Source organism: Plectropomus leopardus, chromosome 20 (assembly GCF_026936395.1).
Source record: "Plectropomus leopardus strain MGB_pleo_1.0 chromosome 20, ASM2693639v1, whole genome shotgun sequence".
NCBI classification, from domain to species: Eukaryota; Metazoa; Chordata; class Actinopteri; order Perciformes; family Serranidae; genus Plectropomus; species Plectropomus leopardus.
The window spans coordinates 1,177,351-1,194,939 of record NC_142195.1 but is presented as its reverse complement, the minus strand read 5'-3'; the positions used below and the strand labels follow the sequence as shown (position 1 = coordinate 1,194,939).

General features: G+C 45.0%; 1 protein-coding gene across 1 annotated transcript in view; it reads left to right on the top strand.

Moving 5' to 3' along the window:
• Positions 1 to 244: 244 nt before the first annotated feature.
• The window catches only part of ythdc2 (YTH domain containing 2), a 41,770-nt gene continuing 24,425 nt past the window's right edge, over positions 245 to 17,589 (top strand). The window contains exons 1-13 of the mRNA XM_088071242.1: positions 245 to 361; positions 1,278 to 1,443; positions 1,635 to 1,725; positions 3,363 to 3,559; positions 5,739 to 5,941; positions 6,905 to 7,071; positions 8,814 to 8,916; positions 9,268 to 9,424; positions 10,071 to 10,175; positions 10,289 to 10,434; positions 11,286 to 11,421; positions 12,061 to 12,187; positions 12,684 to 12,749. Coding sequence (XP_087927368.1) covers positions 1,284 to 1,443; positions 1,635 to 1,725; positions 3,363 to 3,559; positions 5,739 to 5,941; positions 6,905 to 7,071; positions 8,814 to 8,916; positions 9,268 to 9,424; positions 10,071 to 10,175; positions 10,289 to 10,434; positions 11,286 to 11,421; positions 12,061 to 12,187; positions 12,684 to 12,749 — 1,658 coding nt within the window. The 5' untranslated portion in view covers positions 245 to 361; positions 1,278 to 1,283. The remainder of the gene's footprint in view (positions 362 to 1,277; positions 1,444 to 1,634; positions 1,726 to 3,362; positions 3,560 to 5,738; positions 5,942 to 6,904; positions 7,072 to 8,813; positions 8,917 to 9,267; positions 9,425 to 10,070; positions 10,176 to 10,288; positions 10,435 to 11,285; positions 11,422 to 12,060; positions 12,188 to 12,683; positions 12,750 to 17,589) is intronic.

The window sequence follows — 17,589 nt, the reverse complement described above, 5'->3', positions numbered from 1 at the left end:
ATGCATATATGACTGTGCTTTTATTTTGGAAGTCCAAATACAGGCCTAACTCATATACAATCCTGTTAATCGTTTTTGTTTCATAATCTCAGGGCTATGCAGTAAGTTGACTTCGTGAAAAAAAAGTTTTAAAGTTCACGTAAGGTTTGACATAATTACGGACGTATTACGAAAGTGTGGACACAGCCAACCATAATGCGTCAATTCTGAAAGAGTCGGACCGGATGTACTTTCGTTCGGCGAGCAGGGAAAAAAGACCCCGCAAAAACGTTCAATACAGCCAGTCCATCCCTAATACATCCATCGTCCAGCCCACTGTGTCCCATGCCCCACTCACCGTGAAAGCTGTTTGCTATTGAAGGTACAGTATCTGCGGGCATGAGTTTAAATGCCAAGGCTGACCAGAGACTTGGAGAGAGCCGTCTCCTCCTGATGTGTCTCTTAGCCTGTCAGCTAACTGGAGCTTAGCCAAGTTAGTTGAGTGTTTCAGTTTCTTTGACGGCAATGTTACTGGTGAAGCGAAACTCACGAGCCAGTTTTGGAGAAGCGCATTAACAGCTCATTAAACTATCCTTAAACCACAGCAATGTTCAGGCTAGCTAATAACTACTACTGTCTAACTACTTACTACTTACTTACTACTGTAGCATTTGTTGTAAGCACAATATAACAAGTGTAAGTCGTGTCATATAGCTCAACATACACTACCCCTTTTCCTATATACCACTTTCCCACCAAAATAAAGGCGTGTATGCCGTTTTTTAAAAAGCGGGGGAAACCCGCTGAAATATGCGGCAAATCTTCGCCAGAAAACCAGAGCATTGTTTCTGTGAGGTGTTTTTTTCTCGTTTGTCACCAAAGTTCGATGTCAGATCTGACAGATCTGAAAACCGACTTGTAAACAGTAGAAAGCAGCACGATTTCTTACTTATTCAGTCCCTGTCTCTTAAACTTGGTGCAGACATCATTTTGAAAGATGTTAGGGCGCTGCTAGGACTGAGACATACATCATTTCATACGCCTGTCATTGCATCTTGTCAGTCTTGTGTGGAAGACAGTGGGATTTATACTTATGCACTGAAGTGACACTGTACCTCTGGCAAAGGCTCTGTTGTTGCATACCATTCAAGAGCACCAGGCTCTGATGCAGATTTTACATAGTGGTCAAGATCTGAGAATTTTTGTTGGAATCAATAGATAGGCCTGTATTTCTGTCAAATTTGGTCGTAAAAATTCCTGCTCTTCCTGTGGTAAGATGAATTCTTGTTGTACTGCAGTGCAACATGGCGTACTCTGGTACAGCAACACAGAAACCATCCAAGAGCCGGAGTACATCACCCCTAGGCTCCATCTCCAGCCGTCTCAAAGGAGTTCGTATTGATGAAGAAGTCGAGATCGCAGTCAACCTCTGTCTGGAGAGGTTTTCCTACAGTGACGAGAACGGTATCAACTGTTTTTATTGTTTTGTATAAGAGTAGACCACTTCTGTGTGGTAAGCCTTCGGCAGCATTAGTAGTCGTTACCACATATATGACCACCTTCATAATCACTACCTGTCCCAGTGTGAGCAGGAACTTATGAGGGTTGTAGTTGGGTGTCCTTACATTTCCTCTTTCCTGTCCCTGACTGAGCAGAGGTGGAATTTCCCTCCTCCTTCACCCGCACTGAGAGGGCTTTCGTTCATCAAATGGCACGATCCCTGGGTTACATCTCGAAGAGCAAAGGGTGAGTTCCTCCACCAGGACGTGTGCTCATCAGATATCTGAGAATCTCTCTGAGGAATTTTGCTTTATAAAACCCATTGTCACAAATCATAACTTGGCTCAGAGGGCTTTAAAGCATTCGACATCCCTCTGTCCTTAGACCCTCACATCGACAGGACTGAAAGTGACATGAGTAATAGGGCTGGGTGATATGGGCTGAAAATTATATTGTGATATTTGTAGTCTATACCTTGATACACAACATATATCTCGATATTTTTAAATCTCAAAAGCACCTTGTTAATGGTCAAATTGGAGGACAGAATAGACATCACTTTTTTTTTTTTTTACCAAATTCCCTCTTTGATGTCACAATATTGTAGGAGTGTAGGGATACTTTGAGAAAATATTAACACAATTCCATTTTTGATGAATAATCATTAGTAATGTAGATATAATAACTAAGTCGGTAAAGATTAGTATTAAAACAAGTAGTACTGTCGGATAAACTGAGAAAAGTACTGTACATCACTTTACTGTAATGCAATCTTTAAAATCAGGAAAAACACCATTTATTCCACATCACGATATCACAATAGCAAATATCTAAGATGATATATAGTCTCATATCTCGAAATGATAAAAAAAAATTTATTGCCCAGCTCTAATGAGTAATATACCAAGGTATACACTCACTCTCACAGAAGGGGTAAAAGTTCTTTTACAGAAAAGCTGCATTTGTGGTTCTGTGTTCAGGGGTTATGGGGTAGCTTTGAAGCCTTAACACATAGCTGCTGTAGACTACATTGTAGCCCAAAAGTGTGTTTTCAGTTGGGCAGCATTGGCTATAGAGGTGCCACGTGTTGACTGCAACACCTGTGAGATGCATGATGCAAGATCCGCTCTGGCTACTTGTGTTGCTGCTGGAGATTAATGGTAATCACAACATTCAGGAAGTTGAAGACAGCAGTCTTCTTTTCAGTTATACTGATCTAACAAATCTGCCAGCCCTACAAGCCTGCTCACCATAGTCACCATTCTACGGGGCGGCTGTGGCTCAGAGGCAGAGTGGGTCATTTCTAATCGGAAGGTCAGCAGTTCAATACCCAGCTCCTCCTGGCAACATGCTGTAGTATCCTTGGGCAAGATACTGAACCCCAAATTGCTTCAGATGCTGCGTCATCAGAGTTTGACCTGAGTAGCAGGTGGCACCTTGTACGGAAGCCTCGGCTGCCAGTTTGTGAATGTGTGTGTAAATGGGTGAATGTGACATGTAGTGTTAAAGCGCTTTGAGTGGTCAATAAGACTAGAAAAGCGCTATACAAGTATAGTCCATTTACCATTTACCATTACCACAGTGAGTATCAGTTGTGGGGTTCCTCAAGGCTCTATTTTGGGACCTATCTTATTTTCATTGTATGAAATTGACCTAAAGGTCAATTTAATAAATAAAACATTCCTTTTCATTGCTTTGCCATTGATGTACAGATCTATTTGCCTTTAAAAACAGTTAATATGCCAAGTCAAGTTTTAAGTTTTTGATAGTACCAAAAGTAATGCAAAAGAAAGACCACTCTAAGAGGCAGAGGGCCGTTTTTCTGGCATTTGAATCAGTTTGAAGTGATATAAATTAATCTCAGGAATTTTTCTCTCCTTTAGGAAAAAAACAAATCGTTTCCTCACCGTCAGGAAGAGGGCCAGTTCAGACAAACCTCGGCCAGCCATGGTCCTCACAGTCTCCCACAATTCCTTACATTTCATCCGCAGCCTACTTCAGAGGTTCCCCATCAGCAACAAGGGACGCATAAACATGCAGCCCAACAGCAGAAGTGGCACGTCTGTGGCTGCTGAAGCCGGTAAGTGTCAGCGTCTGTGTTTAAACTAGGACTTTGCAGTAACACTGACACAGATGTGAGAATATCATCCACTCTGTGAGAAAATTAACCAAATTGTCGCCGTCTGCTTCCTCTGGACTGCTGTCTACCCTGGCCACCTGTTGTAAAAAATGTTAATCTTCCATCTTTCTTCTCTGGGCTACATGATGGAAAAATGAATAGCTCTACAGAGGTCTTCCCTCTGTCAGCCTCTGTGTCCAGTGTCACTGTAACTCAGTGGGAAACCATAAAACTCCCAAAAGATAGATCTAAACTACATTCCATATTCTGCCAGCTCTGTTTTCTCATTTATGTGCCTCATCCCGATAACACTCGTTACATGAGTGATACATCCCCACCGTGGTCTGTTCCTCATTTAATTACAGTATTACACATAATAAACAGTAATTATTTGGTTTGAACTGCAGAAAGTGGCATGGCATACCAGACGGACCAAATGGTTCTTATCCACACACATACACACAAGTATACATACACTAAAGCACACATACACACAGTGACAAACATGGATGAGATTAAACGTCAAACAAAAACAACCTCACTTGACACAAAAGATGAGTGACGTGCCACTTCACTTTTCACTTTTGGCTGTCTGTGGAGACCGAGTTCCCCCACATCTCCATAAAGCTGGTCTTATGTTCTCTGAGGGGAGGCTCACTCGCCCACATTTTGAAAAACCCCTGCCATATTCAGTGATACATTACACATATTCCAGTGAGAGCTGGGTCAGTGGGACAGTATTATTATCCATTTATCATCCATATTGATCAATATTTATATTTATAATGAAACAGAATTTGATAATGCTGCCAGTTTGAATACTGTCATAATATCAAAGATACCAGAGGGTTCATAAGTTAAACTTTAGAATGTAGTGTATTAACATATTAAATAGAAAAACGTCATGTAAACAGTGAATGTGCAAACATGCTTTATCTGCCTTAAAAAAACAATACAAGTTAGCTTGCCTTTAACTAAAAATCTAAAGCTGTGACATCACATCAGATTCCTTTGGTAAAGCCACAAACATCTCAAATGTTTGCTCCAGACCAAGAGTCCAAGAGTTTCCAAGTTTTAATTGTCAGTTCAAATCTGAGGGCTTTTACCAATGATCAGAAGCTTTTAATACAGCGCCACCACTAGGCCTATTGAGGTCATACTTCATGGGAAGAATGTGCACATCATTTCCAACCACTGGGGCAAGTGTTGTTTCCAGCTTATTCCAGTTAATATTAATTAAAGCAAACAGGCACAAACGTCTCTCTGCTTGGGCTTGAATCCTAATAGTAATGAATTGGCACAGAACAACATGGACTTGAAGCCCTGGCAAATTTAAGTTCCTTAACTGGAAGATATAATGCAGTTAAAAAACCTGAATTATCTACAGTTTTTTGTTTGTTTGTTCTTTTACATCCACTATGGGTAAAAATGTTTGTAAAATGTGCAAAATGTTAACACTGTAAACCAGTCCTTATTCTACATCTTTCAGCTTATGCACTTTTGGAGTCCAGAACAACACCCTAACAACAAATTCCAGTCTCAAGTCTGTCTCCACTGTGCTTCGTCATGTCTTTGCTATTAAGTAGAACTGGGCTTTTTATAACCTTGTTCCTTCTTGACTCCTTTTCATCTGAGGCAATAGCTACAAAGATAACATGGGGGATTATTGTTTTGGTGCAGCCCTGCTAGCCCTGCTAAAACTTGTGGACGGACTTATACATGCCTGTATTTTCTGACTGCCGGTGCAGTCGCTTTGTTCAATGGTAGCTCACATGTTTTTTGGAAGGAACTGGGCGTGCACTTTGACATGCAGGCCAGAACCAGCAGACTGACTCGCTGTTGATGTGTTTATTTCTTCTGTGTGATAGGCTATTAGAGCTAGCACTATGAAGTAAAATTGTCCAAAGCTTATCATTATTGATGAGAATTTTATCATGCTGCTTTTTCTAGATTGTTTTCTCACCCAGCCCTAATTCCAATGTAATTCCAATATGATGTATACAGTAATGTCAGGACAACAACCAGTCTACGTCATCATAGCATGAAACCATGCCTAAGCATTTCAAGATCCAAAATGTATCTGATTGTCAAGTCTAAAGGGTGTGTTGCACAGAATCATGTGATCCCCTTCTTTCCTCAGACAATAGTTATGACAGGAACAGGGCGAGTGGGCGCCTAAACAACGGCATACCCATGGTGCCTCAGAGGAGGAGTCCATCAGAACTGGACAGTTTCCGATGCTCTCTGCCAGTGCATGAACGCCAGGAGGAGATCGTTCAGCTCATCAGAGGAAACAGAGTGGTGCTGGTAGTGGGAGAGACTGGCTCTGGGAAGACTACACAGGTGGGTTATACCAGAGAAAGATGCTCCAAGACTGTGGTCCCTACTCAAGTATCTCAGCAACTACCAAACTCACTGTGATAGAATTAAACACAAATATACATGATCCCCAGAGGATAAGCCCAAATCACTTTTTTGATCCTGTGGCTTTTCATCAGGCGAGAAACCTGTTCCCTTGGACTCAGCAGAGAAACTGATTAGAATTTGGAGGTTAAAGATAATTGACAGGGTCACTGTGACCTCACAAAACATATTTTTAGCCAAATCTCAAGAACTAATACACTGATGATGACAAAGTTTCACACAAATACCTAATGGGATATAATGAAGTTGAAGTGCTGACATTTATATCCAAAAGGTCAAAGGTCAGCTTCACTGTAACATCATAAAGCTTTGCAAAACCATTTTTTGGTCCATTATTCAACATCATATCTCACATATCTCAGGAGCGGAAGGGGAGACATTTGGTCAGATACTGAATTTTTGAAGCATCCATGTGTTCACAGACAAGATGTAAATTTAAGCGCAGTTTGACCGATGTGCGGAGGCATATAACTGTGAGGCGGTAATTCTAGTCATACATTGTGATTGTTCTTCTTGGACAGTGCAGCAATGCTCCCCATCAGAAATCACATTATGGACATTGTAGTTGTTTGGTATTGTGCTGTAATCATTAGGCTACCAGGATGTCCCCATTTGTTAAAATTCAAATTATTAATTACATATGGAGCTGTTTCACTGATTAAACCCTCTACTTTAGAAACATTTTGACATAAATACAAGATCACAGGATCTTGAGAGGGGATGGTTTATCTTCTCATTTCTTTGTATTAAAAGCTCTAATGTTGTTGGAGGGACTAAATCCTTTGTATATCCGCTGGACAGCTGTTCAGTATATATGTGGTAAAGATGAAGCCATAGAGTGAACTCTGTAAAGGTAATCCAGGGTCATTGTGTGCTGCCCAGATCCCACAGTTCCTGCTGGATGAGTACAGCAGGAATGGAGAGCCATGCAGGATCTTCTGCACTCAGCCCAGGCGCCTGGCCGCCATTGCTGTGGCTGAGAGAGTAGCAGCTGAGAGAGGAGAGAATGTGGGCCAGACTGTGGGCTATCACGTCAGACTAGAGAGCAGGTAGATCAGATAACGGCCTTTTATCTTTGCTAGAAACACACTAAAGATTGATGTTATAATCTTATGTTAATAATGTACACTTAGAGCAAGTTGTTCAGTTCAAGGATGAGCTGCAGTAACTGTCAATCAGTATATCTGCCAACTTGGCTTAGAGTCCAGTTAAACACAATAAAACAAGTACACACACATGCACACTCACTCACACAGGTTATGTTTGAAATTGCATACTAATTACTGCATACTGCATACTCAAATAGTATGTAAGTACTGCTCACTAAATAAACAGTTAAGTATGGCATTACCAGCAGACACTGAATGATACTCGAGCAACACGTCTTCACCGGATCACATGACTGTATCAACTTTGCCGCCTGGGGTACTGTTGAATAAAAATTGTTTATCACAAATGAAAATCCACATTACTTCTTCCACTTAATGTGACGTTTTCTAGTATTATTTAAGTCCAATTAAAATGACAAACATTACAACAGTACAGTATGTGAGCTCCCACCTTTTTCCTCTTAACTGCACATCCATGCACTCACCATCATTTTCAATTCTTTTAACCAATGGTTAATTATTTCCACTGCCTTCTTCCTAATGGGCCATTGGATAGTCAGAGGAGCCGCAATGCATTTTGGGGCTGTTGGGTATTTCTAAATCCTCATACTATGTTGTTGGAACTCACTCTTATGTCTTAGTATTATAAATAGTTTGTTAGTGTTTCATTTTGAATAGAATGGCGCACATTTGAAACCAGTATCATACAAGAAAGCCTCTGGTCAATTTATGTAGCAAAAAAGCTTTGTGTTTCTCAAACATCACAAATACTCAACAAAGCTTTCACTTTGTTCAGTGTCCTAAGTAATCCTGAACACAGCAAGCTTGGCTGATGGTGAAAAAAACTGTGATCAAGCTTGCTGTCACTCACATCTCGGTGGTCAAACCAGCCGACACTAAAGGTGTAAGCAAAGACAGGCAGAGCAAAGCAAAGTCTCTGTGACAACTGACCCAGTGTTCTCCCTGCGATGTCTGCCCGGTGTGTGTGGAGGAGCTGAACCTGCCCTCGCTGAAACACCCACACAGAGAACAGAGGACAGAAGCAGCGTGCCTGTAAATGACATCAAACACAGGAGCACAGTTTTTGCTGTACATTCAGCTTAGCTGTGAAAAAATCACTTCTATTGGGAGGCAAACCCCGATTTGGATAAAATGCGTCCACATTTTAGCATAGTCCACAATATTTCATGTTTTACACTTGATTCCATTTTGTCATCTAATTCCCTGATTCAGTCTGTGTTTTCCACATCATGGAAATCAAAGGGCCCTTGTTCAGGAATAATTATTGGCTTAGAGGAAGGGGATATAGGTGGGACAGGGAGTCATGAGTCGTGCTAGTCTGGGATGGATGTACAAGTCAGGTTGGCTGAAAAGTGTGACAGATAGTTGTGTAAAAACAAAGAGCTTTTGAGAAAGAAGTTCAAATTCTTGCACTAAACGTGTTGTCATGTGTGATCAAAGCTTTGAGGATCCTTTAGGTCAAAGACAAATATCCCTTTCTTCCACAGATGAAGCCAATATTTCATGTTTAAAAAAGGTTCTTCGTAGGTGATGAGAGAAGCGTTTGAAGTGTGGCTCTGTTCCTAAACCCAAGTCAACTATCTCATTCTCCTGTCTTACATTTGGGAGATTGTGAAGCAATTTAGTTGCTCAATATGTACATTTTTCTTGTAACTGTTCAGGGTCTCCCCAAAGACACTTCTGACCTTTTGCACCAGTGGAGTGTTCCTCAGAACGTTGATGGCTGGAGATGCCAGCATGATAACTGTCACACATGTCATCGTGGTGAGTATCAACACTAACAGTAAACAGGACACCTTCACTCTGTAATCCCATTTTATGGAATACATCTGCATGAAGCTGGGCTTGTTCTTTGAAGAGCAACATCTGTCTGATAAGCAGTGTTTTGCTGCCCTCTCTGGTTGAAATATGTTTAAGCACACCCAGCAGTGACGTCAGCGGGTCCTGCAGCCCGCCAGTACATCACTGCTGCAAGCTTACATTGCATTTGTGCCTTATTTGTTTTTGCTGTCTTGCCAAAATGTCTTATTAAAAAAGTTTAATTAAAAAATATCACTGTTGTTTTGGACTCACTGAGAGAACACACCATGTTAAAGTGACTTGCTGTTTTGACAGGACGAGGTGCACGAGCGTGATGGTCTGACTGATTTCCTCCTCACTAAGATGCGGGATGTGCTTCAGACAATCCCCATGCTGAAGCTGATTCTCTCCAGTGCAGCTCTGGATATAGACCTGTTCCTTCAGTATTTTGGTTCCTGCCCCGTTATCCACCGTAAATCCTGCTTACTCAGTTCATACCAGCTGTTGCTGCTTTAAAACGTTTGATTCCTTAGTAGTGTTGTTTGCATGTTAGTTGGCTTCCACGTGACAGGTGGATAAGATGCAGTGAAAAGTCTAATTCTCACAATATAGAAACAGTACACTATATTTTATCTAATCCTATGTACCCAAACCAGCACCACAGACCTACACCACTCACATATTGAAGAGGAAAAATACACAAATCAACAACACAAACACACAACCATAAAACAGTCAAAAGCTGATGCACATTATTTTTGCTTACATTCTCTACTTTCAGTTGTTTTCTACAAATGTCAAGAAAGGTTGCCACATTGAATTTCAGAGCAGGCCCTTGGAAATAATATCTGAGATACTGTATTATCTCGTTAGTCCAATTAGAATGCAAATGGGGGAATACCACTATGTTGCACACATAAATACTCAATTTTTTGCTAATTTCAAATTGCTGATACCACAAGCATAATGTACCATTAAGTGGCACAAAGAGATAACTACTGGAGGGAGTGTTACACCCACAGAACAGTTGTTCTAAATGGAAAGATGGGTTGACATAACTGAAACAATGCAAAATGTAGTGCAAGCTTCATCTGTGTAGTTTTGTTTTCTACTTTTAGTCAAAGGAAGACAGTTTGAAGTGAAGGAACTCTTCCTGGAGGACATTCTGAGGCTGACAGGCTTTAACAAGGACATAAGGAAATACAAGGAAGACATACAGAGAAGTATGGCCTTGTCAATTTGTCCACTGAGTCAGACTGAATCAAAAAAATACATCACAGTGTTCCATCTGGTTTTGTGGTAATCTCTGCTGTGTATCACTTGCTCTGGTTCTCAGAGGAGAGGGAGCAGAAACATTTGACAGAGTGGTGTAAGGCAGTGGAGAACAGTAATGTTGAGGAGGGACAGGGAACCCTTGTGTCTGCCTCAGGCTGCCTCCAGGACAGCAGCTCCTTGGACAGAGTGGACAACACCTCCAGCAAGGTGGTAAACCAACACACTCAACACACACAATCACACAGACACACACCACTCTCTGTGCACTGCTTCAGTAGGTCTGATCAAGACCAGTATTTTAATGTTGAGCATCCCATCTTGTTATCGATGTATTTGCAAGATAATTGAACTGTGTGGCTTATTAGAATTGTGGCCTCTGCTATCTGACATAGCAGCACTGCTTGTTCGCTGTTGAAGCTTAATAAGCCTGCTATTATATCTTTTTTGAAATGTAATAATTTATTTTTATATTAGTGGGGCCTGCACAATAATGCTGTCTCTACTGTAAAAACCCAGTTTACTCCACTTGTTACAATTTACTCTACAATGCAAATAAAGTGTTGACATTATATCTGCATAATTATATAGATACAAAAATTACCTCCCTATACCCATCAGTGTTGAAACACAAAGATAATTTTACCCTTTTAAACCAGGATGGATGTCAGTTTTCTTGTTCTTCATTCAGATGCCTTTCACAAGCTGTTGAACTCATTGAAACTTGAGAAAATTGGTTTAATCTCTTTTAAAAACATGGGGGAAATGGTAGGGAGGTAGTTACAGATCCAAACTGACATCTATTTAAAATGACACTAGACGTTAAACACTGTTGTTACATTTTGTGCCAGTTTTGCTTCATAGTGCCAGTAAAATTACACACTGATGCAACACTATGTCGCCATTGTTTTGTTGATTTTATTGTACTTTTTTCTAAGAAAAAGAAAAAGTGAATCCATCATAATAGCAGATCTTCTTTATTGTAGTTATATGGGATCTTTCTTTAAAAATGGCTGTTGAATGTGCACCAGGTTGAGTCAGTGTCCAATTTTGTGTTCCAGCATGAGAATGAGACAGAGCAGCTAGAGCTGTGGGTGCAGAGGGAGATGGACTCCAGCATCTCCAACGCTTTCCTCAACAAAGACGAGGATGCTTTCATTCGACTCTTCAACCTCATTCTCTATGAAAATGTTAACGGTATGACTCTCAGGGCTGAGCTCTCTCTCACTCACCTTTCCAGAATCATTCACTATACAACTTTGAAAAACTGGCATTTAATCACTATTAGAATGGTCACTGTCACTTTGCACATGTTACTATGGTGATCAAAATTCCAGCGGATAATGTACATGTAATAGAAGATGTGTGATTTCTTCAATGTGAAGGTGTGCCTTCATTTGTCAGGTATATGGATTACACAGTCCTGTCTGTTATATTATCCATCAGCAGTTTTCAGCTTACAAGATTACATATAAAGCATAGAGCATTTTATCCATATTGTACACTTTAAACTGTTGATAGTGCATAACTGCCCATAAAACCACAACTCTTTGAGGTGTTATGTGTATTTATAAATTTTGTACAGGCCTGCTGGCTGTTTTCTCCTGCTTCCAGTTTTTATGCTAAGCTATGCTAATCGTCTTCTGAGTCTTGCTTCATGTTTACCATACTTTCAAGAGAGTGGTCATCCCCAACATTTTAATTTTTCTCCTTTGACAGTGAATATTTTAGTGGTGGCCCTGTGCTGTCAGAACATAAATCATGGGTACAGATAATGAATGGATGTAAGATATGAAGGCGCTAGCTGTTTTTTCATACTTGTGTTCTTTTACCCAGTGGACTACAGGCACAGTGAGACAGGGGCCACGCCTCTGATGGTGGCAGCAGGCCGAGGGCTCTTCACTCAGCTGGAGCAGCTGCTCAGTATGGGGGCAGACATCAACATTAAGGCATCCAATGGATGGTAGGTCATCCACCATGTGATGTTACCAAGCTGATGCTATCTGAAGTCTCACAGTGATTCACTACTTCTTTCATTGTCTATAGAAATAGAGGAGGCATATATCACAGGCTTTTACTTGAGGGATTTGTTCACACCTCCAGGCGACTTCACAATATTGCAAATAATGTAGCTGTACAAGCTGCAAATTTATTCCTCAAGCCACTACATTTTCCACTCTTAAAGCCATACCTGTCACATGGTTTTGTTTTATATATCCTTTATTTAACCAGGTAAAAGACTCATTGAGATTTAAATCTCAATATCTCTTTTCGAAGAATGACCTGGCCAAGAGAGCAGCTTAAAACAAGGTTACAACAATAAATACAGACAGACAATACAACTATCACACAATACAAAGAGCGAGCACAATCTCCAGTTAAAATGTGAAATGTGCAATATTTCTTCAGGCTGTTGAATACTTCAAATTCATTAAGTGACTATTTTTATCTCATTTCAGGACAGCCTTAGACTTTGCCGAACACTTCGAGCAGACAGCTGCCATAGATCTTCTTAAATCATCCATGTGAGTAGAAATGTTTAACTCCATGCATTAAACTAAACTACTCAAACAACTATTGTGAAAAAGAGAAAAAGGAGTTTTTGGTTTGTTTTTGTAAAGAGATGTTGTGTTGTGAGCCTTTTTTTTTTTTTTTTAGTAGCTCTTGCCATGCCAAGATTTAAACAGGGGTACTGTAACGGGTGTGTTGAGGACCCAGATGCAGTACACAACAACGCTCTGGCAGTCGGTAATAACTTTTATTAATACCAACACAATAGATGTTCAGCTTACAGACTGAGAGTTCATTCTTCGGGCTGTGAGCCCTAGTAATGTCTCTGGGTGTCTCACGAAGCGAAGAAACGAAGCTTGTACCCAGTGCGGCTGGTGATGAGGAAGCCCCGTAGCACCACGAGCCGACAACACGTGTAGGAGCGTTGTCGGGGGTCGAGCGGAAGAGTGGTCGGGGGCAGGCAGGGGTTCGGTCACCGGGAAGTCCGTCCGCGGAGACAACAGCACCAACAGGGATCAGGCAGAAGAATCGTCGAAGCCGAGCAGAAAGGTAGGTTCACGGGGAGTCAGGCGAGGAGAGCAGGTCGGGAACAGGCAGAGTCGGTAACGGAAGATCTGGCAGGAAAGCGCTGGAAAGACATGCATGCTGCAGAGGACGATCTTGCAATGAGTGTGTGGGCTGGAGTGTCTTAAATACCGGGTAGATTGATGATGAGCTGCAGCTGTGGGGAGAGCAGGCTGCAGCAGTGGGCATGGCTTGCAGGTAGAGCAGGTCAGAGGAAGGTGAGTGGAAAGTTACTGGCAGTGAGGGGGAGGAGGATGCAGGAACCATGACAGAACCCCCCCCTCAAGGGACGGCCCATGACGTCCCAAACCAAGGCCACAGAAACCGGGTGGGCGGAGAGGGCCAGGAGGAGGGTTAGAACTCCTCAGAACCCCCAGACCCAACGTCGTCGTTGTCATCAGAAGAAGGATCAACCCCCACCGGCGAGGCGGGGCCCCCCATGCAGGACCCCAAACCAGACGGCCCGGGAACCGGAGAAGAAGGGGGAGCGGAGGCAGAGGACCCCCCTCCAGGAGCGGTGCGGGAGGGCTGATCAGGATGGAGACGGTGGAAATCCCCAATCAGCTGGTCGTCCAGGATCTGCCGAGCCGGGACCCAGGACCGCTCCTCCGGGCCATAACCCTCCCAATCCACCAGGTACTGCAGTCCTCTACCCCGGCGACGAGAGTGAAGAAGGCGCCGTACGGTGTACGCTGGAGCCCCATCAATGAGGCGAGGAGGAGGAGGAGGCCGGGAGGCGGGCTGCAGAGGACTCTCCCTGACTGGCTTGAGCTTGGAAACATGGAATGTCGGATGAATGCGCATGGAGCGGGGTAGCTTGAGTCGCACCGCCACTTCGTTGACCACCTTCTCGACCGGAAATGGACCAACAAACTTGGGAGCCAGCTTCCGGGACCCCACCCTCAGGCTCAGGAGGTGTAACGAGCGGCGGTCCGTAGGAGTGCAGACCGGGCTCGAGACCAGGTTCGCCGGCAGCGATGAATGAAGTCCTCCACCGACGGTTAAGCGGTCTCCATCTCCTGGGCCGGGAACAGGGGAGGCTGAAAGCCGTACGCACACTGGAAAGGCGTGAGTCCGGTGGCAGAACTGACTAGGGTGTTGTGGGCGTATTCCACCCATAGGAGTTGGGAGGACCAGGAGGCGGGTTGGCTGGATGCCATACATCGAAGCATGGTCTCCATTTCTTGATTCATGCGTTCTGACTGGCCGTTGGACTGGGGGTGGTAACCAGAGGACAGGCTGGCGGATGCTCCCAGTAAACGGCAGAACTCCCCCCAGAATGCGCACGTAAACTGGGGCCCTCGATCCGATACCACATCTGTGGGAAGACCGTGCAGCCGGAAGACGTGGAGCAACATCAGCTCCGCGGTCTCTTTGGCAGAGGGGAGCTTGGGTAGGGCAATGAAGTGAGCCATCTTGCTAAAACGGTCCACCACTGTCAGGATGGCTGTGTTGCCATCTGACAGTGGTAGACCCGTGACAAAGTCCAGGGAGATGTGGGACCAGGGGCGATGAGGAACCGGGAGGGGTTTCAGGAAGCCGGCAGGAGCTTGGCGGGACGTCTTACTCTGGTTGCAGACCAGGCAGGCATTTACAAAGTCTCTAGTGTCCTGGTCCAGAGTAGCCCACCAAAAATGTTGTTGCAGAACCTCCCTAGTACGAGTGACCCCTGGGTGACAGGTCAGGCGGGAGGCGTGCGCCCACTGCAGGACCTCCGACCTGAATTCCGAATTAACGGTCCTGGGGGCAGGAACTGGGACCAGGCTGTTCCTCCAGCGCAGTCTTAATCCGCTCCTCCATCTCCCAGGTGAGAGCGGCCAGGAGACGGGAAGCAGGGAGAATGCTGTCGGAACGAGAAACGTCCTCATCCTCCTCCACCAGGAACTGCCGGGACAGCGCATCCGGCTTGATGTTTCGGGAACCAGGTCTGTAGGAGAGCGTGAAGAGGAATCTGGCGAAGAACAGGGCCCACCGGGCCTGGCAGGAATTGAGTCTTTTGGCGGACTTGATATACTCAAGATTCTTGTGATCTGTCCATACCAGGAACGGGACCTGGGTACCTTCCAGCCAGTGGCGCCACTCCTCCAACGCCAGCTTCACCGCCAGCAACTCCCAATTCCCGATGTCGTAATTCCTCTCGGCAGGGGATAGTCGCCTGGAAAAGAAGGCGCAGGGATGCAACTTCCCATCTTCGGCCGAGCGCTGGGAAAGGACGGCCCCTACTCCCACATCAGAGGCGTCGACTTCCACCACAAACTGCTTGTCGGGGTCAGGGATGAGGAGGATGGGTGCCGAGCTGAAGCGTCTTTTCAAATGCTGGAAGGCTTCATCGGCGGCCGGGGACCAGCGAAATGGAATCTTGGACGAGGTGAGAGCAGAGAGAGGAGCTGCCACCGTGCTGTAGCCCCGAATGAACCTTCGGTAGAAGTTGGCAAACCCCAGGAAGCGCTGTAGCTGTTTTCGTGAGTCGGGCACGGGCCAGGAGGAAACAGCGGAGACCTTGGCGGGGTCCATCTCCATCCGGTTGTGCCCAATGATGTAACCCAGGAAGGAGACGGAAGTGGCATGGATTTCACATTTCTCCGCCTTGACGAATAATGAGTTCTGTAATAGGCGTTGCAGAACCGTCTGGACATGATGGATATGTTCATGTCGGGACTGGGAAAAAATCAGGATGTCATCGAGATACACAAAAACAAATTTATTCAACAAGTCTCTCAGAACGTCGTTGATCAGAGCCTGGAAGACTGCTGGGGCGTTGGTGAGCCCAAATGGCATCACGAGGTATTCGTAGTGTCCATTGGGTGTGTTGAACGGCGTCTTCCACTCGTCTCCCTCTCGGATTCGTACCAGGTGATACGCATTGCGGAGGTCCAGTCTGGTGAAGATGGTGGCTCCTTGCAACAGTTGAAAGGCCGACGCGATGAGAGGGAGAGGATAGCGGTTTTTAACCGTGATGTCATTCAGGCCCCTGTAATCGATACAGGGCCGCAGAGATCCATCCTTCTTCCCCACGAAGAAAAAGCCGGCCCCAGCAGGAGACGAGGAAGGCCAGATAATACCAGAAGCCAGAGAGTCATTAATGTAGGTTTCCATGGCCTCCCTCTCCAGCCCGGAAAGGGAGTAGAGACGACCCTTGGGTGGAGTCGAACCCGGAAGGAGGTCGATGGCGCAGTCATAGGCTCGGTGAGGGGGAAGAGAAGTCGCCCTTGACTTTTTGAACACCTCCCTGAAGTTGTGGTATTCAGGAGGCACCATGGAAACACGGAACTGGAGGATGGAGTGGGGTCACTAGGCTGTCTGAGGCAGACCTGATGACAAGACGGACTCCAAGCCAGAATCGAACCTGTAGACCAGTCTATGTGAGGGTTGTGTCGGCGAAGCCAGGGGTATCCCAAGATTAGGGGCAGATTCGGAGACCTCAGAACGTGGAATTGGATGGTCTCGTGATGTCTCCCCGATAGCTGCATGGCGATGGGGGTGGTCTGATGAGTCACAGTTCCCAACAGATGACCATCCAAGGCACTGACCGGCAATGGACGAGGGAGAGGGATCTGTTCTACCCCTAATTGATGAGCGAGCTCCTCGTCAATTAGGTTAACATCAGCCCCAGAGTCAATGAATGTGGCAAGAGTGTGGAACCCCTCCTTGAGCCTGAGCTGGACATGAAACAGGGGACGAGGATTGGGAGCAGAGTTCTGGGATCGGCTCAACAGAATGCCCCCTCTTACTGCTGAGCCCGCCCTTTTACTGGACAGCTGGAGACAAAATGGCCGGCCTGTCCACAGTAGAGACACAGATTACCCCGACGTCGTCTCTCCCGCTCCTCAGAAGTCAGCCGGGTACGCCCCACCTGCATGGGCTCTGTCCCCCCCTGTACGGGGTTCGTAGGAAGACCGGAGGAAGATCCAGGTTGAATGGAGAGAGCCCGACGAGTCTCCCCCTCCCGGAGCCGCACCTTTCTCCTCGCCTGGATGCGCCTGTCCAATCGAGTGGTGAGTTCGATCAGACCATCCAAAGAATGAGGGAGATCGAACGAAACCAGTTCATCTTTTATATATGGGGCGAGACCATTGAGGAAAGCGTCACACTGGGCAGCCGGGTTCCAGTCACTCTGTCGAGCCGTCGTTCTGAACTCGATTGCGAAGTCTGCGACAGTCTGATTGCCCTGACGTTGATTCAGGAGTCCCCCAGTGGCGTCGGGACCTGCAGGACTCGGCCCAAAAACCTTGCGTAGTTCCTCAGCAAAGGCTTGAAAAGACACGCAAGCCGGCGTGCCCCTCTTCCACT